The 23,769-nt window shown below is 39.0% G+C and overlaps 2 protein-coding genes across 2 annotated transcripts; one reads left to right on the top strand and one right to left on the bottom strand.

Moving 5' to 3' along the window:
- The first annotated feature begins 7,743 nt into the window (after positions 1–7,743).
- ccn2a (cellular communication network factor 2a) lies at positions 7,744–9,910 on the top strand. Its single transcript, XM_061052354.1, has 5 exons — positions 7,744–8,035; positions 8,203–8,419; positions 8,528–8,779; positions 8,878–9,089; positions 9,199–9,910. Exons 1-5 carry the CDS (start codon positions 7,973–7,975, stop codon positions 9,493–9,495), a joined length of 1,041 nt encoding a protein of 346 aa, XP_060908337.1. The 5' UTR covers positions 7,744–7,972; the 3' UTR covers positions 9,496–9,910.
- A 3,043-nt stretch (positions 9,911–12,953) lies between these two features.
- On the bottom strand, positions 12,954–21,840 carry chga (chromogranin A). Its single transcript, XM_061052743.1, has 8 exons — positions 21,585–21,840; positions 21,253–21,302; positions 20,333–20,426; positions 17,783–17,851; positions 17,603–17,689; positions 16,520–16,865; positions 14,679–15,261; positions 12,954–13,730 (listed from the first exon to the last, which is right to left on the bottom strand). The coding sequence occupies exons 1-8, from the start codon at positions 21,628–21,630 to the stop codon at positions 13,647–13,649; spliced, it is 1,359 nt and encodes a 452-aa protein (XP_060908726.1). The 5' UTR covers positions 21,631–21,840; the 3' UTR covers positions 12,954–13,646.
- Between the last annotated feature and the right edge of the window lie 1,929 nt (positions 21,841–23,769).

Raw genomic sequence — 23,769 nt, 5'->3', positions numbered from 1 at the left:
TCATAGACAGGCTGCAAAAAAGGTTCTGTCTGTCTCCAACTCTTTAATCTCTCAGTTGGAGACCAGTTCCTTCTGGACTGTTAAATGTCCAGAGATCATCATCCAATGCTTTTTTTTATTATTCCCCATGAGTGTTTTTGCACTCAGACTTTCCGAGCACGTCTTTATTAGCCTGTTTGCTTCGCTTATGAAACTCTTATTACAGACGAAAAAGCACAGTCATGCCCTAAATCTATCATTCATTTTCCATAGCAATGTGTAATATCGTAACTGAAATATCTGATTATTCTTACTCTGCAATGGTTTGAGATTACCTAAAATTACTTAAATGTTGTTGAATTATTAAATAAAAGTATTTGGGACCGTGTTGTTTTCAACCTCTCAACCATCATGGAGTCTCTGCAGCCAGCCAGAAAGTTCAAAGTAGTAGAAATATTCGGGCAGGAAAATAATTTGGAGATGCTGGTTTTATGTTCAGTTTACACAGTGGTATATGATGGTCGGTTTGAAGGCTGAAGCCAGGGAACATTCCTCAAATAGCCTGCCAGCTACCACTAATGGAATTTAGTTTTAATGGACAGCTGAGTTCAGAGAACACAACTGAAGCTTCAAAAGATTACCCGGTTTGAGAAAAACACTGGATGTCTCCATACATAGTTTATATATATATATATATTTATCGATTATATAGATAGGCTATTGAAAGTACAAAATGACCCTTATGCAGATATATTGCTGGGTTGTTAGTTGTTTTAAAAAAAACGTCTAAAACATGATCTGCATGTCTCCACAACACCTGAAAACTGGCATTTAATGGAAGTACAAGAAAGTTCTTTAAGGACGAAAAAGGTATTAAGTAACACATCATATACTAAAAATGTTCACTATTAAAATAGAGTCTATTTTTTTCCCAGTGTGTCATAAACTTGCAGCCTCAGTGTTTGGTGTGCCTGACCGGACTTTTTTATTTTACTTTTGATGTTTATCTTCCTGTTCAGCTCTAAAAATGCTGGGGAGTTATGACTGTATGTACTGAATATGAGCAGTGTGCATGAACCATGGAAACAGCATGTCCCACAGGACACAGAGGCCTTCTCTGTGACATCACCGAAAGGTATGACATCCTCACCCATGATGTGATGGAACTACTCACACTTGAGGCTTTGAAAACTGGGAATAATTTCCAGTCTCCACAGCAGGAGGAGAGACTGGACGAGGACAGTGTCGACACCAGAGGCTGATGTGGGCACATGAAGATGCAGCCCGGTGAGACACTGAGCCTGTCATCTCCACTGATCCTAAAGCTGGAAATGTCCCAGCTGACACAGCTCGGTAGCCTTGTGATGTCACACAGCATCTATGAAAGCAGCAGCAGTGAGATAATGAGACTATAAATGGCCGGTTGCAATGTGCGTAAATCTGCACCAAGATAGAAAGCAGGCCTTGACCTGAAATAACTACACACGTCACATGACCTCAAGTCAGAATGACTTCATAACTAAATTAAGATTATCACATCACCAGTATTTTTTTTTTTTCATTTTAAGGGTGAATGTGCTGAGGAACATTTCAATTTGGGAAATAACAAACATTATAAAATGAAGTGTGTTTGGTTTTATGTTTAGTCAACTCTCTGTTAATGCGATGTTGGCATGACTATAGCCAGGAGCTAATTATTTGTGTTACAGTTTGTTAATTCACACATCTGTCAACATTTGCCTACACCTGAATGTGAATGTGCTGTTACTTTTGGTAAACAGTTAACTGAACAAATTTGCATGGATCCTCATGAATAAAGCGTAGTTACTCACTATCTCCATGGAGACCGTGAATGACCTCTCTCACATTCCCAGAGGTACTAAGAGTTGCTGAGTACCAAGATTTATTGATTTACAGCATGTCTCTTGTAATTCAGAGTACTGCTAAAACAAACTCTTGTGAAGAAGTTCTATGAACAAATCAGTTCAGTTTCAAACAGGAAAATCTCTGATCAGAAAGTCTTACGCATCCTGAACAAATTTGAAACAACACATCGAGTTGAAGCATCCAACCAGTCTTCTGAAATATCTACAAGTGACTGGTGACAATGGAATAATATTGGAAGCTCTACCGAAGTAGCTCTGTGATGACAAAAAAGAAAACAAATACATGAACCTGAACTAGTTAATTTAACTATAACATGAACAAGTTCATTTTTATCCTATGTGAACTGATCTTTTAGCTATCTACTTTAAAGGTTGAACTTGCCTGTAGTTTCCCTCAGACGCGAGTATAGACTAAAACAGAGTGAATTAAAGAGTCAATGTTGGACTTATATCTATCAATTTGAACTAGAACAGAACTTCAAATGGAGCTCATGTTGCTCTGTGTCTGCTGGATGTGAAAATAGGCCACTGTTTGCTAACGACTTCACCATATGCACATCATAATATCATGTATGGTTCCAACAGGGACACAGAAACACAGGGGAGTGGGCCCCAAGGCTTACCGCAACTGCAGCTGGGGTAATACAAATTATTTTATAGGAAATAAGCAAACACCAAAAGCTTACGGTAAATGTAGAAGACGTGGGTCCCCTGTGTCGGGAAATCAATCCAATGTGGGCACACAACTCTATGGGGAGGGATGAAAATCCAAAAACGAAAATAAGGAAAGTTATGTTAGAAAAAGATAAGAAATAAACTAAGGCCAAGCACATATGGTTTCAACACTTTGAACTTAGTACATAGAGGGCACCGGGACACAATCACACAAGAGGAAAATCACAAAATGGCAGGAAGTAGTTTTCAGACACAAGAGAAAATGTTGATTATAAAAGGAAAGCATAAAAATCAAAAGGTACATGAACAAAGCCGCACGCTAAGACATGATGATTGATGATGGTTCCATTTTGGACATTTTACATCATGCTCAGTGTTTGAAGCTCAAATGATGTTACAACATTGTAGTGCTGTGATCCAGGTTGTATTACATAAATGTTGTGATTCAGACAAATAACTAAAAATAACAAACTCATATCAGCAACGATGAAAAGACGATGAAAAGTTAAATAGCAAAAAGTAATCCGGCCTTATTTTTAGTAAAACAACACACTTGTTTACATTAGCTAACGTCAGACAATGGTTAATGTTAGCCTTATGCCACTTGGATGTTTTGTAGTACAACACAATACGAAAAGAAAGGAATACATTGTTTGCTTGGTAATGCTAGCTAGAAATCAGTTGGATGCTAACATTAGCAGTTGTCTACTGTAGCTAATGAGTTCTGAAATACATTGGTTGACTTTGAAACGTTCTTGTCAGTTGCTGAATAATCAAACATATATTTAGGACTAACACCTAAAACACAGCAGTGCAACATTATAACAGTGATTGAACTTCCCACCCTGAGTGTACGGTAAGCTGTCAATGAATCAGTGTTCAATTTGTTATCCTCTTTCTGTTGCTCCACAAAAATCTTCTACAACTTATAGGAAATATATATATATTTTTAAAAACTATTTCATTGTGATTTAGTAGTTTTCGTGGAAGCCGGCATACTTTGACTTTTCATGCGTAGTTTTACCCGAAGAACAATTTTCCCAATGTGTGAAAGACAGACAGCTTGCAGGCAGGTATGTTTAACAGTACTGCTGCCAACAAGTACAAAGCTGAGCAGACTCCCCTGACACTATATCACCACCACAGTCTGGTAATCACATTATTACTGATCTGAACCCACAGCTACTCTCTTGGACAAATAGCTTATTCTATACTTAGCATCAACATGTCTGGGCCTACCACACACAGAGCAATATGTATCCCTTGGACTTCAACCCTCCAGATCTGCAGAACATTGAGCACATGGCTCATCAGACTACTGATTTTTATAACAGGAAACCATGAGAGGTACAGAATGAGTTCAATGAACGTTCATTCTGCAACAAAACCAGCAGCATAACAACAAACAGGAAAATAACAGTATATATGGAGACACCTTTCTGTTGACCTTAAAACTATCCTGAATGTTTCATTCACATCGTTTTCTAAAAATCTTGCGACTTCATAAACTTCTTCATCAAACTCAGGTACACTGTATTCTTGGTTAAATAAGATGCTACTGTATGTAATCTTCAAATGGCATTAAGATTACTTCAAATGGCATTTAGATCACATATATCAACAAACATGCAATAGTGAAAGCAGTATTTTACATAATTCCTGAAGAAATTGCCCAGACATTGCATGTTACATAAGATATATTGACTTAATAAACAACTTGACTGGATTACTCTACATCTAAGATAAAGTTTTCAGCCAAGTTCGAGTTTTGTTTTGCAGCGTGGCCGGAGCATGTTCCTCTTTCAAGCTGTTTCCTTTAGATATCATGGAGTTGAAGATTGAGCCCTGAGGCTGTAATGACAACACACACGCACACACACACACCCTCTCTCTCTCTCTCTCTCTCTCTCTCTCTCTCTCTCTCTCTCTCTCTCTCTCTCTCTCTGGTCTATTTGGAGAGACAGAAAACTCCACACAAACACCCCAAACTTTCACTCTCTGCTGTTTTTCCTCTCTCAGACAATCTAACAGGAGTTCCTACTGTACTGAGCCAGCACACAGAGAGAAAATATCCATATTAGGAAAGGAGCAGATGCCCTTATATGGTGCAGCTTCCTCTGTAGTAAGAGCTCTGTCTGCTGGCTTCTTCCTCACATTCCTCCAGCTCCAGGTTTCTCAGGGAGTTTTTCATTTCCGATTTGCTGGCTGAAGAAGGAGCAGGGCTGCCTTTCAGAAGAGTCTAGCCTGGTGTGTGATCTCCTTTTTTTTTACTGAAAAAAAATACACAAACCTCCGTCTAGCCCCTTTCCTGCAATCCTCCACTCTGGGGTTTGATGTAGTAAAATAAGCCTGGACAGGGACAGGGCACACCTGGCCTTTTTAAGTTCGTCATAGACTAAACCTCGTCAGGCAGGTGGGAAGCCAGTGAACGTGTAGCCTTTGTTCCCATCATGTCTTCATGGGCTGGGCTGCACTTTCACTTAAGTCGACTCAGGTTTTTAAAACATGATTTGTCCTGACTAAGGACTGATGGAGTGAAAATTCCCGTCAGATGTGAAATAAAACCTCCAGTCTTTGTGTTCAATAAAGTCCTCTTTGTGAGAAGTAAGAAAAGCCCAAAGCTCAAATCAACAAACGATTTTTGGGAAGTGCCATTACCTGAACACATTAGTCTCTGTCCTGCATACCTTGGCAGTACATTCAGCTCAGGTAACTGAGGAATGAGACCATCAGGATCATCATGCAGTATCCAACAGAAATGTAGCCAACATATTTTTACAACAATATGCCAAATCTGTGAGTTATAAGAGTATCAAATTTACTGCCATGTCTAATGACATTGGTTACTTTGTTGCATCAAAGGAAATCTGAATAAAGTGAGTATTATTTGATGCTGAAGCCTTATTATTGCAATCAAGAAGTTACATTGGTCATTCTTGCATTTTTGTAAAAACAAAAAGAATATTTGGAATAACATTTGATCGTAACCTCACCTTTGAACCTCACATAAAAACAGTTGTACAATCATGTTCATTCCATCTACGCACCATCTCCAAAATTAAAACAATGCTCAAGTGCCAGAAATTGAAAAAATCCTCCACACCTTCATTTTCTCCCAATTTGATTATTACTTGATAACTCCCTCTTCTCCAGAATCACCAATCAGTGTCTCGCCTCCAGCTAGTCCAAAATACAGCAGCTAGGCTTCTTACTGGTTTTAAAAGATGACATTACAACACCCCCAATTTTTGCTTCCCTACATTGGCTTCCTGTTAGTTGCATTTTACAGGCTCTGATTCCCTTTTGTTGTTTGTACTGTCTCTTTATTTATGCTTTTATCTCAAGTTACTGTTTTATTCCCTTTGATTGCTCTTATGGGTTTAATGTTCTTATTTAGTAATGCTTTATCTTACTAACTTTATCTATTTTTAATATTATTATTAATATGTATGTGTTTCTAGTGCTCTCACCTCTTCATTGCTTTTACCTTTTTATTGCTGTTACTGTATCTGTTTTTTATTTTCTTTAAGCTCTTAGTGTCTTACATCATTTTAAGTCTTTGGGTTTCAGCTGGTTATGACCTCTCAGCAGCTTGTGTTGTTTGGGTTCCTATGATGGTTCTTAAGATGGGACTTATACTGGTTCTTATGATGGGACTTATACTGGTTCTTATGATGGGACTTATACTGGTTCTTATGATGGGACTTATACTGGTTCTTATGATGGGACTTATACTGGTTCTTATGATGGGACTTATACTGGTTCTTATGATGGGACTTATACTGGTTCTTATGATGGGACTTATACTGGTTCTTATGATGGTTCTTATGATGGGACTTATACTGGTTCTTATGATGGGACTTATACTGGTTCTTATGATGGTTCTTATGATGGGACTTATACTGGTTCTTATGATGGTTCTCATGATGGTTCTTAAGATGGGACTTATACTGGTTCTTATGATGGTTCTTATACTGGTTCTTATGATGGGACTTATGATAGTTCTTATGGTGGTTCTTATGAGGGTTCTTATGGGTCTCATGACGGTTCTTATGATGGGACTTATACTGGTTCTTATGATGGTTCTTATGGGTCTCATGACGGTTCTTATGATGGGACTTATACTGGTTCTTATGATGGTTCTTATTATGGGTCTTGTGATGGTTTTGATGATGGTTCCTATGATGGTTCTTATTATGTACCTTATGATGGTTCTTATGATGGTTCTTTGGATGGTTCTTATAACGGTTCTTATGATGTATCTTATGATGTATCTTATGATGGTTCTGAGGACGGTTCCTATGATGGTCCTGATGATGGTTCCTATGATGGTTCTTATTATGGGTCTTGTGATGGTTGGGTTAAATATGTTCTTTGGTTAATTTGGGCAGATATTCACTGGCATTATAAATAGGATTGGATGAATTAATTCTGATCATACTGCTCTTGTCATACATAACAGATCATAATGTCCTTGTAATATTATTTTTATGTGAACTGCTGAGAGTTGCACTTCAGCCACTGATGTCAGAGCACAAAAATGCAGCTGCAGTGTCACAGATGTAACCACATGAGTACTGAAGACTGCAGTGGCTGCCAAGTCTGTGTTCAGGAACTTGATAGATAATCAGCTCAAGTTAATGACTCAAATGTATTTCCTTTTCCTTACAGCGTGAAGCTAATTTACCAAAGCAGAGCCTGTGTGTGCGCCTTTGAACTAAAGCTGAGGAATGCTGTTGTGGGCTTAAAGTCTTAACTACTCGTTATACATCAAGCGGTTTACTTAATTATTGTACATTGATGCATTTTTATGAGCATCTACTTGTTTTGTTTTGAACCGTTCGTCCTCTTTCAAGTGAAGATGTTTTCTGTTCTTCCCTTTTTTTCTTTTTTTGAAATAATATTTATAGGTACCGGCTGTCTGTTTGTGAAGTCAGTCTTCAGGAATTCCCAGTGTGGGGTCCCAAGCCTCTAACCAGACTAAACCTCCCCTTCCAGATGAAAGCTGCTCTGAGAGAGACAGTGTTGTTTGGCCCGAGCAGCAGAGCCTTGCCTTCAGACAGCAGGAATGTGGGATGTCTGGAGTGGGGGTCAGGAAGCGAGGAAAGAATGCCAAGCATGTCCATGTTTGTCCAGGGCTGGCTCTCCATTCAGCCCCCAGTGACGTGCTCAGAGGGCCAGCGGGTATAAAAGGAGCTTCTCTGTGCAGTCAGAACTCAGATCAACTCCTCTACTGAAGCTAAACTCTAGCTTTCACTAAGACAGAAAGGACAGACTGTGACCGGAGCAGCGAAGAAACGCTATAAGAAGAAACCAGACTACAGATCAACTTGATCAGGAGAGGTTTCTCAAGCTCAAACTCTGAGACTAAAGGAAGACTTTTTCTACGAAACTTAAGGAAAACTAGAATCTATTTCTACAAGGAAGAAAAGATGACTGCTGGGATGAAGACGATGATTTTACTGCCTATCCTGTGCATCATGCTCTCAAACATGGTAAGTCAAAAACAAATTTAACTTCATACTTTTGTGGTGTATGCTTAAAATCTTTGTGTGATGCCGTGACATAATGTGTTCTCCAACGTGCTGGATGTTCAACTTTAACACACTTTTGTAGCGATAATATGTAACTGAGCATGTGTCTCTGCTCGTCTTGTGTTCAGGCTGCAGGTCAGGAGTGCAGCAGCCAGTGTTCATGCCCCTCCACCCCTCCTCAGTGCGCCCCAGGAGTGAGCCTGGTGCTGGACGGCTGTGGCTGCTGCAGGGTGTGCGCAAAACAGATGGGGGAACTGTGCACAGAGAAAGACGTCTGTGACCCCCACAAAGGCCTCAACTGTGACTTCGGAGCCCCCATTAACAGACGCATAGGAGTTTGCACAGGTGAGACATTAAAAAAAATCACCTTTTGGTATTATTTCAGAAGTGCCATTAACATCCCTAATTTAAGAACCAAATCATGACCTTTTCCTTTGTTCTTTCCCTCCACAGCTCGCGATGGAGCCACCTGCGTGTTCGGAGGCATGGTGTACAAGAGCGGAGAGTCCTTCCAAAGCAGCTGCAAGTACCAGTGTACCTGTTTAGACGGAGCTCTGGGTTGCGTGCCTCTTTGCTCCATGGACATCCGCCTTCCCAGCCCTGACTGCCCCATGCCAAGACGGGTCAAGGTCCCTGGGAAGTGTTGCGAAGAGTGGGAGTGTGATTCTCCCAACAGACACAGCTTCATGGGCTCTGCTTTGGCTGGTAAGCTAGTCTCTATTTCTGCATCTAAAGGTAGCTTTTTGGAAATGTGCTATAATCTGGATAGTCCTTCTAATCTGGTGTTTGCTCCTATGTTACAGCCTACAGAGAGGAGGAGACCTATGGCCCAGATCCCTCCATGATGAGGGAGAACTGCCTGGTTCAGACGACCGAATGGAGCGCCTGCTCAAAGACTTGTGGCCTTGGGATCTCCACCAGGGTCACCAACGATAACCGTGAATGCCGCCTGGAGAAACAGACCCGGCTGTGTATGGTGCGACCATGCGAGTCACAGCTGGAGCAGAGCATCAGGGTGAGTGTTTGTTGAAGACCACTTCTTTAAAGAACTCTTAAGCTCTAGTAATGGATAATAACAACCAAAGGATGCTTAATAATCTTTTTTCTCCAATTTCCTCCTGCAGAAAGGAAAAAAATGCATCCGCACTCCCAGGCTCTCCAAGCCAATGAAGTTTGAGATCTCTGGCTGCACCACAACCAAGTCCTACAGGCCCAAGTTCTGCGGCGTATGCCTGGACGGCCGCTGCTGCACCCCGCACAGAACCACCACCCTGCCCATGGAGTTCAAATGCCCTGACGGACAGGTTATGAAGAAGCACATGATGTTCATCAAGTCCTGCGCCTGCCACCACAACTGCCCCGGGGAGAACGACATTTTCGAGTCCATGTACTACAAGAAGATGATGGGAGACATGGCATGAAAAGCCACTCAAGGACAATCGCAGCTTAAGACTTGAAAACAAACAGAACTCCATCTCATTTTGCAGCTCAGTATATACGTTTAATGTTTCATTTTCTCATTTTCTCATTTTAAAAGTAATCAAGACACTTGTGTAAGTGTCTGTGTGTTTCGTTTGGCTGACATCAGCCGCATAGACTCAGACAGAGGGTTGCATAGCAGCTCCAAGAGATTCCTGCACTATAACTTGTATGTTTGACGAACCTACTGTCAGGTTTCCGCCCATTCCCCCTCTCGATATCCTTTACAGACCCGTCCATTGTACTGTATGTGTCTCTGTACCTTATCTAAACCATGACACCCTCTCTAAATGAGGTGTTTAATAACTCCCACTCCCTCCCTCCCTCCCACCTCCCAGCCCAGACCAGACCTACAAACTCTAAGCAGCTGTAGACGGAGCACGCAGACCAAAGCGGGCCAGTGTTTCCCTGTCCAAATAGGTCTGAATGTGTCCTTGTGTGTGTGTTTTTGTATGTGTATGTATGTTAGCACAAGCCTGAATGTCAGCCTTGTCTCTGCTCTCAGAGTAGAGGAAAGGTCAGAGTTTCCGCCCAGTGGATGAGAAAGTGAGCAGCTTGCTGAGTTAAGGGTTAGAAATGACACAGTGGGCATGGCCATGGCACTGAGAAAGAAAAAAAAAAGACATACTGACTTTTACTGATTCAGGTCAGGAGGAAACCAAGGAACAGTGTCTGTTTTGTACAGAAATAGAAGAAAAAGACTGGAAGAATGATTTCATTCCTTTTTTATTGTCGGTGTGTAAATTATGTATATATTTGTACAGTTTAAGTTAATTTAAAAGCCAAATTTGTTCTGTGCTTCAAAATGTATCGATAGTGTATTTTTTATTATTTTATTGAGAAGTGTGACAACAATGTTACATGTTTTCCTTGTAGCTGAAAATAAAATGTTATATATTTTTTATACAAACACGACTTCTCTGACTTTTTTTCTTAAAATATGAGTTCACTGATGAGTGTTTGATGTAAACATCGACTGAAAAAAACTGCAATAAATGAACTATTCACTAACATCGTCGACACAGCATACACAGGGGTCGCATGTTTGTTGTCTGCATAACTGGGGCATCATTTATTCATGTTGACATATCAAACACAGCAGGTATTTATTAATTATGAACTCAATTATCATTCTGTCAGAGCCAGAGGAAGATAAATAAACTTGTTCAGTGGTTACATCAGATCTGCAGCAGAGGAGGACAGAGGACAAACCATCATGTGAGCTCTTATTTATGCAGTGATTTTTTAAATGTTTGTTTCATATTTCATTTTCCTCTCAGATTGATGTTGTCCTGCTTGTTTTTGTAGTTTTTATTTTGTAATCACACAGAAACAACCAGAGTATTGTTAAAATGCATGGTTATGGTAAGGCATTCTTGCTGGTTTGTCTCTACTTTATACAAAGAAAAAAATGAATTAAAGAAATAAATCCAGGCCCAGGAGAATAAAATGTCAATGTTGCAGGGTCACCAAGCTGTCTCTTCAAATACCCTTAGGTGTTGCCAACCAATTTGGGAAAAGAAAGTCTATCTCAATGCTGCCATCTGGTGCCCTTTTCATTTTGTTGTCATGAACACTATTCGCTTGTTTGGCATCTATTTACATTCTACTTAAACAACCAGTGTGTTCTTTAAGAAATAGATTTTAATCCAATGAAGCGTGTTTTCATACGTGCATTTTAAGCTTAACATGAGGAGTGTTGTTTCTTTCCTCTTTTTCCCTTAGAGCTGAGAATATCTACAGAGGGAGTGCGAAATCGTCCACTGAGCGCACAATGTTGCAAAGCAACACTTTCTACAGGAGCCCAGAATGGACAAAACAGACACTGGCTCAACTTGAGCCTTTCCTGTTAATTGCAAGTGTTGTGGACATCATAGGGTTACTACATGCTTAGAAGGGTGGTTGGTTGTTGCAACAGTATCATTAAATTTCACAAATCATTCACAAGGGATCTTCTGTGAAATTGTCTGTCCTCTCAAACAGCTTGATGTTTTGTTACAGAATACTTTAAGTGTGACTTCTCTAGCAAGTTGTGTGTCTTATTGTGTGTCTTAAATGGTTCAATTCAATTAATTCAATTAATTAAATTCAAATGGTGCTTTTGATCTCTCTTCCTATGTTTTATACTTGTTTTTAACCACCTTCAAATATTTGGGTTTTAACAATACTGAGCTTCTCATACAGGGAGAAACTTCATGAATTTAAAATGCTGTCCTGGTATTCAGGCGTTTTATGACTGTATTTGCATATTGATGCTGGATGGAAAAAATGCAGACACAGTTTCATAATTCAGCTGTATCTACAAGGAAAGAAAACCCCTTTCATTCTCAGTTTCTATTCTGCACATATTCTAATTTTGTGTCTTTTCAGTTTCTGCTGCTCACAGATTCATAGAGCAGATATGTAGGAAACTGTGAACATCTCACTTGTCTGGCTCTTCTTCTTAATAGTAACAACTGAAGAACAATGTAATGCTGAAGCCAAACTTAAGGTTAGAGTGTGAAAGTCTTGGAATGGAATGAAACAGCTTGTATGTCAGAGTGATGATTCATGTTCCTGGCTCCTTCGCCCACAGACACCAGCATTAAATGTGCAGACTGCATCTACAATAATAATAAATGTTTACTTGCAGTCAGAGACTAAGCCCATGTGGACAGTATGAGTAAAAACAGTGGGAATAAAACATATTATAAAGCATTAGAGGTCACATATTATGCAAAATACACTTAACCATGTTTTTCTAACATTCATATTGTCCCTAGTCTGTCTACAAACCCCCCATTTATGAGAAAAGTCTATACTCTGCGTCTTTTACCTGCTCCACTTTTCAGAAAATGTGTGCTCAAACAGGCCGCTTGGAGATTTCCCCTTTGTGACATCACAAATGGCAGTAACCCCTCCCCCAGGTGGGTGACACTCCCACAGCTAGGTGTTTGATCTGCCTTCCCACCGTGAACAATAGAGCATGGTGCAGAAAGCCTGAGCCACCAAAGCCCCTCCAGAGAAGGGTGTGGTCAGACACAGCTCATTTGCATTTAAAGCTACAGACACAGAAACAGCCTGTTCTGAGCAGGGCTGGAATAGAGGGGTTTATAAACATGATCAAATACAGGATCAGAGTGGTTATTTAACAAGAAACTTCATTTGTGTCTTCAACGTTTTTTTTAGGGAGCTCTGAGACTTTAACGGTTGAAAAGGAGTATAATATGTGACCTTTACATGAAGTCCAGTAATTCATGTCTTTACCACGTTAACATGTCTAATTTGAGGGCTACTTCTGTGCTAAATTTACTGGATAAAACACGTAAAACAGCTTTAGCACATTTCATGAAACCTGTTCCCTTATACAAACATTAAGTTTCTAAGCATTCAAAGATTTTATGAGACAGAGATTTCCAGATAAACTCAAATCAATTTATTATTATTTTTTACATAAATTAATCACAGATTAAAATTACAATCCAGCTATTAACTGCTAAACATGTTCAATTATTGCCTTGACTTTATTCAAGCCAACTGTATCTGCAGTAGCGAGCGTCTATGTCTTCTACTGCGTACCTAAGCCGAACAGAAAGTCTTTGTACATGTATACATGCTTTATCGTAGAACCCCACCTTGTTGGATTGTGTATATCTGGATAGACCTCAACCTTTTACATGATTCAGCGTAGTGTTAAAATGATTTTAAAGCAGGCAAGACACATTTTATAAACAGAGGAGGTGATTGTCAGAGAGAAAAAGAGGAAAACAAGCTGTCAACCTTCACTGACAGAAATGTTTTTTTCTTGAGGACCCTTGCTATGTCTTCTGAATTTTTTATGCGAGTAACTGAACTTCCAGAAGTTCTTTGTTTTCAGTTTGCATGTTTAGTTTCAATGTGCATCTACTGTTTACTAATCTATGTAGAGGACAGGATGTCACAAGGGAGGCCGCAGCAGTTTGGTGCCAGAGGGCATCTTCCAGAAAAAAAGCAAAAGATAAAATCTTGTCACATATTCACAAGCTCTATCTGTGGAAACCAGGCAGCTGGTAAAGCGGAGGAGGAGAAAGAGGCAGAGGAGGTTGCCATGTCAAGTTTTCTTCCGATCTCTTGTTCAGCCTCGTCGCAGCTCGTGGAGTTTCTGGGCAACATTTTCGAGCTCTGACTCGATGGCTGCCAGGCTCTCAATCTCTGGCTCCTGCAGATATGATGAGAGAACAGCAAGAGAGAGAGGCTGCTTATTGTACATAGACAAATGTTTTTTTATACTTTTTGTTTTAAAACTGTTTTAGCTGTAAGCAGGTTCACATTATGAACAAAATGACCTCTATTATCCTCATGTTAGAACTACTGTGAAACCGTGTATGGCCAGTAAAGCTATCATGTCTTAGTGGTTGCCTTTAAACGTGTTGCCAAGCAGCAGCTGCTTTATTTGCATGTCGATGGGATTCCAGCCGTAGTACGGACTCAGCCTCATTATTTTTTAAAGAAAAACAGAGGCCTAACTCAGTATCCTAAAAGAAAAATAGTAACTAGGAAAAATGATGTCACCTTTGTTTATTTTTTGAAGCCATAGGGGACCATATGATGGCAACAGGGTATATACTTATTGTTATATTTTTGTCCTATTTGACAGAACGGGAGGTAACGGCATGCCAAAAACATATAGCAATGCCCTACAACAAACCCTGGTATCATTAATTTTACTAAAATGCGGCAGCCAAAGAACAAAACAAAACTAACACTTAATTAAAGAAGACTTAGAAAAAGCAATTCAGTAACCCCTCTGTTTCAAACAGTATACATGGCTTAGTTTCTCCCTGCTGGCCATTAGAAAGAACACAGGTTTAAGGCACTTCCGCACTGGCTTTACTTTTGTAACCAAACAGCTCGGTCCTCTTCTTAAAAACAGCCTATGATTAATTAGTTTGCCTAAATGGGGAAGGCTTTGTTACCCTTGGATAGATCCAGGCTAGCTGTTCCCCACATTTCCATTCGTTATGTAAATATGCTAAGCTAAGCTAATGTGCTTCAGCTTTTTCTTTATATTTACCTGACAGTCAAATTATCTAGTTCAAGAAAAATAGAGAAAAACTACTCCACAAAGTTGAACTATTGTTACAATCTCAGTAGATTGATAGCTCACCTCTGTCTTCCGGTTGGCGCTCCCCTCTTCCTCCGACCCCCTCCTCTCCTCAGCTCCGCTTCTGGCGATCATCTGTAGCTCCTTCTCCTCTGGACTCCTCTGTGTGTTTCTTTTTTTCTTCTCCTCCACTTCTTCTGGCACCTCTTTCGAATGATGTGCCACTTCTTCCTGGCTGTTGAGCTGCTGTACATCCTTTTTGGCTGCTTTTTTCTGCAGTGACAAGGCCTTCCCTCTCTTGGTCCATCGCTTCATGCTCTCTATACTCCCTCTCTTTGTCTCCTCTTCTTCTTCCTCTCCAGGATGTTTCTGCTCTTGTTTATGGGAGGAAAACACAGACCTCTTATCTTTCTCTTCTTCATCCAACTTCCTCTCTTTTGACTTGTTTCTGTGAGCATCTCTCCTTTCATCCGACCTTGCACCTGGAAATACAGAAAAGAAAAAGGATTTTTTTCTATTATATTTGAACTGAAACATATCCACAGGTCCAGCGACAGAATATTCTCCACCATCAGCAAGAATCCACTTCTTGTAATTAAATATTTGGTGCCAGCTGGCAGCTTCATTCACTGTATTGCTAGCTGTGCTTTATGGGAGTTGACAGCATGGCCAGAGCAACGAGATGACTGAAGCTCCCTTTAGTAGAGCAGGTTTGCATATTTCATTGTGCTCTGCTATTTCAGCTATAAAAATCATCGATCTGTTAAGAGGTCTGGAGACAGAAAAGTCAAAATCTTAATTGCAATTTTGATCTAAAGTTTGAGATTATGGTAAGTGATTCAGCTCAGTTTAACATCCTATGACACAGCCCCTCCTGTGGGCAAAACATTTTTCTTTATTTTAGACACTGATATTTACATTATCTCTACTGATTTCTTACATTGAAATTGCTTATGTGACAGCTATTATTTTTGCTTTTATGCTCGACTCAGGAAACAAATCCTTATAAAACAAAATCAATCTGAGCTAACTTAAACAGCCTCGGTTAAATTCCTATTTCCACCAAAGGTTGTCAGAGAAGCCTTGATTTTTTTTATATGAAACAGCATTTTGCTTCTTTTTTTATCTTTACTTTTTACTATGAAAACACTGATTACTGATATTTTGCCAGCTTTTGTTTTGACTAACCTCCATGGCCAGCATGAGATTGTTTTTTTTTTATTGTCACGTAATTTATGATTATTCTGTTCTTATTTACTCCACTAAAAACAGAATGCTACAGGCAGACATTAGTATGCTTTTGATGTTAAAGCTAAGAAACAAGATTTTTCAAAGGCAAAAAAATGATCAGGGCAATGACTAAAATAGTCACTAATACCCAATAAATGTTCAAGGCTGTATTGAAGGCATTATCAATACAAGTATCAGACAACTATACTTCCTATCATTAAAAGAAAAATATTCAGTTCCTACAAAGATCCTCACCAATGACTTCCTATGTTGTTGAAAATTGGACCCTGTGTATACAGGATGACTCCCGTTATTGCGACAGGGACAATGTACTAGCTTATTTGTATTCTGGTACATTTACACATTTAATCCTTTCTCTTGGTGTGCTGTCAGTTTGCCAGTTATGTTGGCCCAGCTTCACTGTGGGGCGGGCGGACTCATCATATAGATGGAGGCACTTCAATCAATCACCCAGTCGTGGTGGCAGACTGTTTTATCTGCAAAGGCCATTTATCTTTTTGCACTCTCCCTATCTTAAGACTTTGATTCAATATTTTAATTAAAAAATGAAAAATATGACCTGCCGGCTGTCTTGAATATTAATGCCCATATTTTTATTAATTTCTCTGGTGTTTTCCTTTAACTATAACTAAGATTTCAAACAATAGGCAGACATGCGTGAAAAAAAAAAGATCCACTTGCCTTTTTTTTCCTTAGCCATGTTTCCCTCCGCTGATTTCTCGTTTGAATTTAAATCACTCTCTTCCTCTTTCTCCTCCCTCTTTCCAGGCTTCTCCTCACTCCACTCATCCTCAGAGGCATGACTACCAGGGCTCTCATCATTTTCCCTCTTCACTTGCACCTCTTCACTGGTGTTATTGTCCTCCTGTGGCTCTCCATCCTCCAAGCTTTCATCCTTTTCTTCCCCTCTGTCAACATGTCCTGTCCTCTTTTTCTGAGACAGGATGGATCTCTCACCAGGGCCTCCTAAAGCTTCCAACATGGATCGATCTGAAATCGCTAGGGAGGGGGAGAAATTTAATTTACTAGAAGTCATTGATTTTTCAGTGATGTTTAAGGATGGTGCTTACACAAAAACACAGACATTAACTGCAACCATAAAAAATGTGTGCCTTTTTACTTATGTATTGGGTCAGCATGTAAAATGTGATGTGCCTTATTGCACATGAGCATGATTATAGACATGTTCGTTTTCTCTCATCAAAAATGCATAACAATGTTTTTTCCATAAAAAATGCTTTGAAGGAATGGTCCTAGGCTCTGAATTTAGAATGTTTTCTTCATTCCCTGTTTCTTACCTGTAAGATAATGATATGAGTTGTACTCTGTTATAATAATGAAATGTATGTTTTCATCATCTACTTACTGTTCATTAATCCTTAGATGCAGCCTTAATTATATGCCTTAACTTATTTCAGATAATTTCACAATTGTTTAGTTTCTCGAAGAGCTCAGATATACCATGGACCAATGGAAATTCACCTTTTTTTTCTCTGCTCCACATGTTTTTGCATTATTACCTCAACTTGCAGAAATTCCTGCACTGACTTTAAAGGACCTTGTGTATGGCCTGATTATCCCCATAAAGAACATGATACCCCCCTTTTTTCAGACCTGTTTCGCTGGTATAATAAAATCTGAAATAATGGAAGTATCCTTAAAAAGAATAAACTATGCAAGGAATGTGCAGACTGTGTTTTTAGGTCTTTGAACCGCTAAAGACTGAAGAAACTTACCAGCAAAATCACTTGAAGACTGAAGACTCTGTGTTGCTGAAGCAGGTGTAGTAGCCTCTCTCTGCAGCTGAGCTCTGTCATGACCCCCTAAAAATCACAATGAATTATTCTTTTCATCATCAGAATGTAAACAAGCATGTACAGTAAACAGACATCGCTTGTATGAGGTCTGTGACTCACCTTGAACAGCAATCTCCTGCAGCTCCTTTAGAAAGTTATGATGGCGAAGAATAGAAACCAGTCTGTCATCTGCATTAAAACACGCACATAAAAAACATAGCAAAATGAATACAAACAAGGTGTTCAGTTTACCATACTCACATGGTGGAAATAGCAACTCAGGGTTGGAGGCTCAGATGATTGAATAATGTACTGCTTTGATTCCAGGTTGTAACTTGTATAAATGTAATTTATCAGAAAGTAAAGATCAGTTTCCTGCTTCCAGACTGATAAACAATGGATAGTGAAAATCTTCAGGGATAAGAGCCCATATTTCAAGTCGTTAATGAGGGGTCAAAAAAAATTGCAAAGCTAATATAGACATTAGCTAGCTTTAGCTACCTGGCTAGCATGACTGTATGTTATACCTCCACCATTCAATAGAAAAGGCGTACATTTCTAGCTCACATACATTACTGTAAGCTACTTCAGTGTTACTGTGTTAGCTTGCTTACCATATAGGCTATGCTAACACATTAGCTTGCCATAAGAGTAGACAATAGGAAAAGCGTAAATTCCTAGATAACACTGCTGTAAGGAAGGAATTTAGGCCTAGGAAAATAGTCAAACCCTTTATAGAATAAGTGCTAGCTACGAAGTGGTTGAATGTTATTGTTAGCGTTTTTCCGATGGTAGCTGATAAGGTATCAAATAGTTCTATATTGCTTAAACTTATTGGCCTGAGGCCCTACAAGATTGTATTTATCCTGTCTTTTTAGTTGGTGGTCAATAAGGGAATGATAATAATGAGTCAGATTCACTACATTTATAAAACACACAACCTGGAACACAGCGGTATAACCTTGTAACAGCATTTCAGCTTCCCACCATTTGAATAATCGTCAATGCAGAGCAATTAAAAGGGCAAAAATGTGATAATGGGATCTTGCAGGGGGTAAAACACAAGTATACATCTTTCCCATTCACCTTTTTTTTTTTTAAAAGGACTCAGCAATTTGGATCGTCACAGCTAATAGCCCTGAAATTTACTGCTTTCAAAGCACGAACACGATTAATCATTTGGCCCACAGAGACTCCCCGCAGCAGTGAGCACTGGACTTTCTGCTGACCCACAAACGGCACTGCATACTGTACTCAGCAAGCAACAAAAAAAGACAACTACTGGTCTGTAATATCAGTACGTGATCTTTCTTCTTTCCTTGCAGTCTCCTTCTTTTGTCCCCTTTCTCTCCTTGACTTTGACTCCCCCTCTATCCTCTCCTTGTCTCTCTTTTCATCCCGCTGGTGGTGTACAGTTTCCCTCTCTCTCAGTAACAAACACTCGGTGAGTAATGCTCTGATTGATTTTACAACAAGGACGGCTTCAAGGTAATACACTTGCTATGTAACTGAATAGCCTCTGCTGAACAGCCTCTGCCCTGCTGTATATAACCGAGCATTTATTTTTACCCAGCAGCCATTGCATAAATCCATTAACCTTATGATTTTTACTCTTTGCTGTCGATAAAGAAGGAGAGTACTTATTGGTTCTCTTAGGGAGGTGTTGTTATTCCAGAGAGGGGTTATTAGCAAGTTGCTAGAAGAATGTAGATATTAATGTTGATGATGATAATAATGATGAATATGAAAAAGGCTTAGGTTGTCAAATTTTTTTAACAATTGCACATTTTAAATTCATGTTACAGGTTTACTTCACTCAATGTTTTTAAGCTCTTCTAACACCTTACAAATCAAATGACAGCCTAAGTGTTATTTGCTCAAATCTTTATGGTTATTATATCATCTCTAACCATAATGTAATAACTGTAAGTAGGTTATTCAAAGTGAAGGACATTACAGAATATAAATCAGAGTATTGCATCATCTTTTGATTTAAAAAGTAGCTTTAAAAAAGTTTTGAATAAAAGCTTCAAGGGGCAGAGCTGAGAAATATAGTTTATTGTAAAATTTACATTAACATTCTGTTTACGTTGGTTTATAGAATGTTTTATTGTTATACTGTGTGATTTAATGTAACTGAATGTTGTATATTTTATATACTGTTTGTTTAACCAAAGACCAAAATAGGGACAAGAGTTGGAAATAAGTAGCTTCAAACTTTTTGTGCAGTAAATCAGTTATTTTGTATTGAAACTACATTAAATTGCATTGTCTCTATTAAATATAATCAATTCAATTCAGTTATTGTATAGCATTGAGTTTCTGATGTGAATGGGACATGGAGTGTAAAAAGAGCTTTGAGTGGTCACAAGACTAGAAAAGCGCTTTACCAAGTCCAAGTCCATTTACATGTAAAATCCCACTACTGCAATGTTTTAAATTAAATGTTAATTTTCAATTAATTTGAATGAAAAATGATCAATTTAAACAAATTCACAAATATCAGTATTTATAACATGGCTTGTCAGATTCTCACTGCTATAGCAGTATGTTGTGTTTTATATTAACTTCCTGTTCTTGTGTCTTTTTCATAGGCCTGTCAGGGCTTCAGCTTTGTGATCGAGGCTATATAGTACCCACAGTAGCTGTTATCCTCTGGTCAAGACTCACCTGTCCTCAGTGTGACCAAACACTCCTGACTGACAGGATTGGGGTGGGGCCTTGATAGTACGTCAGCCAACGCCTCCACGATGCATTTCATTACCTGGAAACAGAGAGAGCATAACATGACTCACCAAACCTTACCTGCTACAGTCAGATATTTGCCTGGAGCACGCCTCAGAAGATCAAAACAGTGTTAAAATTGCCTCTTTGGTGAGTCACTGATGTTAATGTAAACTAAGATGATGCTACTCTCAGAATAAGTAAAGCATCTTGCATCTAACTCAGTTTTGTAGATTAAAATTCATCTGCTTCTCTTTGAAGAGAGCCCATGTGCTCGCTCGCTCACTAATTCAAAGATATGAGTGTCTTAGATGAGAGATCAAAAATAATTTCAACTCCCATTGTGCTTTTAATTTCAAGCCAATGCTGCATCCCTGATGATTTTTCTCTCATATTATTTGTCATGCCTGCCAGATCTTTGAACATAAATAGTCCCATCGCACAACTCTCATCACTCTTTTATGCACTGTCACATCTCTCAGCTATATGCCCAAGTCTTCAAATCCAACTATAGGAATCTACCCTCTCTCTACCCTCTCTCTCTCTCTCTCTCTCTCTCTGTCTCTCTCTGTCTCTCTCTCTCTCTCCATCAAGTTGTGAAATGAATCTTGTACTACCAAATCTGTCCATTGCTCTCATAATGGGATTTGTTGATTGCTACAAGGTCACAATGAGATTGCCCCCAGTGGAGAAGGAATTTATGTGAGTTAAATTGTTTGGATTAAGTATTTTTATTCACTGCTTGGAAAGTAGAGGACCTAGACAGTCTCTTCAGCAGTTGGAGGTTACTTTAAACTACAGCGTTTCTCACAACTAACATTGACATAAAAACATGTAGATATGGCATATAGTTACAAAATGTTTACCTGTGCATCCTCATTCTCCAGCTGACTTGGAGTCACTGGCAATGACAGAACTGCAAGAGAAGAAAGAAAAAGGATGTAATCTCCCCATCATTATCTGCCGTACCTCGTTCTAATCCCAGTAGCTCTGATGTTATTCTCTCTGCTACTCAAACACACTGCTTTAGTAACAGGGGACTGAATGTGCCAAAGGTGCAGCTCAATTTTAAGACGTGTTTGTCGCTGTCCTTGGTGCTGAAACAAGGCAGTTCCATCCCTTAATGCAGGTTTCTCTCAGCAAACTGATAGCACAGAGATAACAAATAAACTTAAATAAGACTCTTTTTTTTCCTCACCGCAGTTTGACAGTATTGTCAGGATGAACAGTCCTCTCCCGATCATTTTTTTTTTTTTTTGACACGAGCTCTCCAGGAATAGAAAAAAAAAATAGCGAAGCTTTTATCAGAAGGTTTTTGATTTCACCACTTCAAAAGAAAAGTCGGTGGGTTACGGAAGCATTCTGAACCAAACTTAACCGTCTTTTAGTATTTCTGGAGAGCTTAATCTCCTGCTGCATCGTCCTCTCCGGTCTCTTCACCGACACCTCACTGCAACAGCACGCGCTTTTATAGGACGAGATGTAGCGAGGAAGTGACATCATCCGCGGACAAATGATTAGCCTACTACTGTAGGCTTATTGTACCTGAACGTACCTCGGCGGTTGTCAGGGCGTGAACAGGTTAGGACTATTAGTAATGGATATCATGGCTCATGTTTAGACCGTATTCAATTTGAAATTTTAGCTCCTTTTATTACATTTTTTATTGAATTACGTGTAGGCGATATTATTATATAATATCTGACTATAAACATTTTCAAAAGTACAGGTTTTATGATTGTTTTCCTCCATCCTGCTGGTTTCTCTTACTGACCATGTCTCTTGACCCAGTAAAAGTGTTGCTAGGTGACAGGTTATTGAAAGATGACTGCTCTCATGGTAGTTTCAGTGCCCACTTTGATTATGTAAGCAGGTGATCTGAATCTGGTGAGAACACACATTAACAGACCTTTTTACACGTTTCATAATCTAAGGCTATGAAGTGAAATGTATGCTGTGTATGCCATGATAATATGGGACTGCAGATGTAAGCTTTAAGCTGACTGGTACAATACATCAAATGGCATCATTTGTGTTTAATATTGTGCATGGTGCCTTTACAAATAAAATGAAATAAATGAAAATAAATGAAAGCACTGTATGTGAGTACACAAACTAATGGCAAATAGAATAGAATAGAATAGAACTAATGGTCTGATAAGTAATACAAGAATCCAGCATCTGATGTAATATACAGAAAACTCTGCTCTGTTTCAGATACAACTTCATGCACAGAAACATTTTTAAGGTTTCAATCTGCTTTTTTGTGCTTTTATTTAAAGATAGGACAGTGGAAAGAGAGGAATTTGAAACCTGGATTTCCCACTTGGAAGACTAGAGCCTCCTACATAGGGACTGCACACTAACCACTAGGCAACCGTGGGCCCCTTATTCTAAAATTTGAATGTGTTGTTTTTTATTGTAAGATATTTAATTATTGGCCTTAATTGAATCCAGCAGAAAAGGCATGTTAGGTCCATTAACAGCTGTGACAGTCAGAGATTTATAATTATGTTTTTAGTTGGTGGAATGAAAAGAAATGTACAGAGTAACTGTATGCTTACATAAATGTTTTTTTCCCCCTAAGGAATACATGTTTTAATTGTAAAACTGTTTGCTCTCCAATTTAACTCCTAAGTGCTAAGTCTCTATAAGGTACATTTTCTCTTTTGTTACAGACACAATCATATAAAAAAGACAAAGATGTTTCCTCATGATGGGCTGGACTGTTTGTTGTTTCAAATTTCCTACGCCACCGTCCACTGAGATCCCAAAGATCTCATTATGCTCGCAGAGACACAATAAAGACCAATTTGCGTCACATCCATATTTGTTCCACATAAACCAGCAAAGGCTTTGTTTAAACATGAATAGAGTTTTTCCTTGGATGCAATAATGAAGGGTTTTATAAAAGCCAAGGGCTTTGAGGACTGATTAAATTCTATTGCACTGCAACATCCAATAGAAATGGTAGAAATGGGGACACATGAAATACATATTTTAGATCTTTAAGTGTGCTGTTGATTTAAGTAAATAATATATAGAAATATATATAAAATCTCAGAGCTTTAATCCTAGAAAATATTCTGCTAACATTAAAATGGATCTCTTCCCTTCATAATTATAATCCATAAGGATTTGCTGTGCCACATGTTAACCTGAATACAAGTTGAAGAGATCAGTCCTATTCTGTTCTTTTCAACTGAGCTAAACCATGCTGAGTACGTAGTGTATGCTTTCAGTTCTTTTCATGTGCTAAACAACCGTTCCTGTCCAAGTAACCTGAACTCTTAATATAGCCTGCACCTGCCTGTGTATTATCCTCATCAAACAGAGAACATTCAAGCAGTGCTGTTTACTCTTTACCAGAGAGCACATGGATA

The sequence above is a fragment of the Labrus mixtus genome, chromosome 12 (assembly GCF_963584025.1).
Source record: "Labrus mixtus chromosome 12, fLabMix1.1, whole genome shotgun sequence".
In the NCBI taxonomy this organism is placed as follows: domain Eukaryota; kingdom Metazoa; phylum Chordata; class Actinopteri; order Labriformes; family Labridae; genus Labrus; species Labrus mixtus.
Note: the sequence above shows the minus strand (reverse complement) of the source record. Positions and strands in the feature narration are given on the sequence as shown.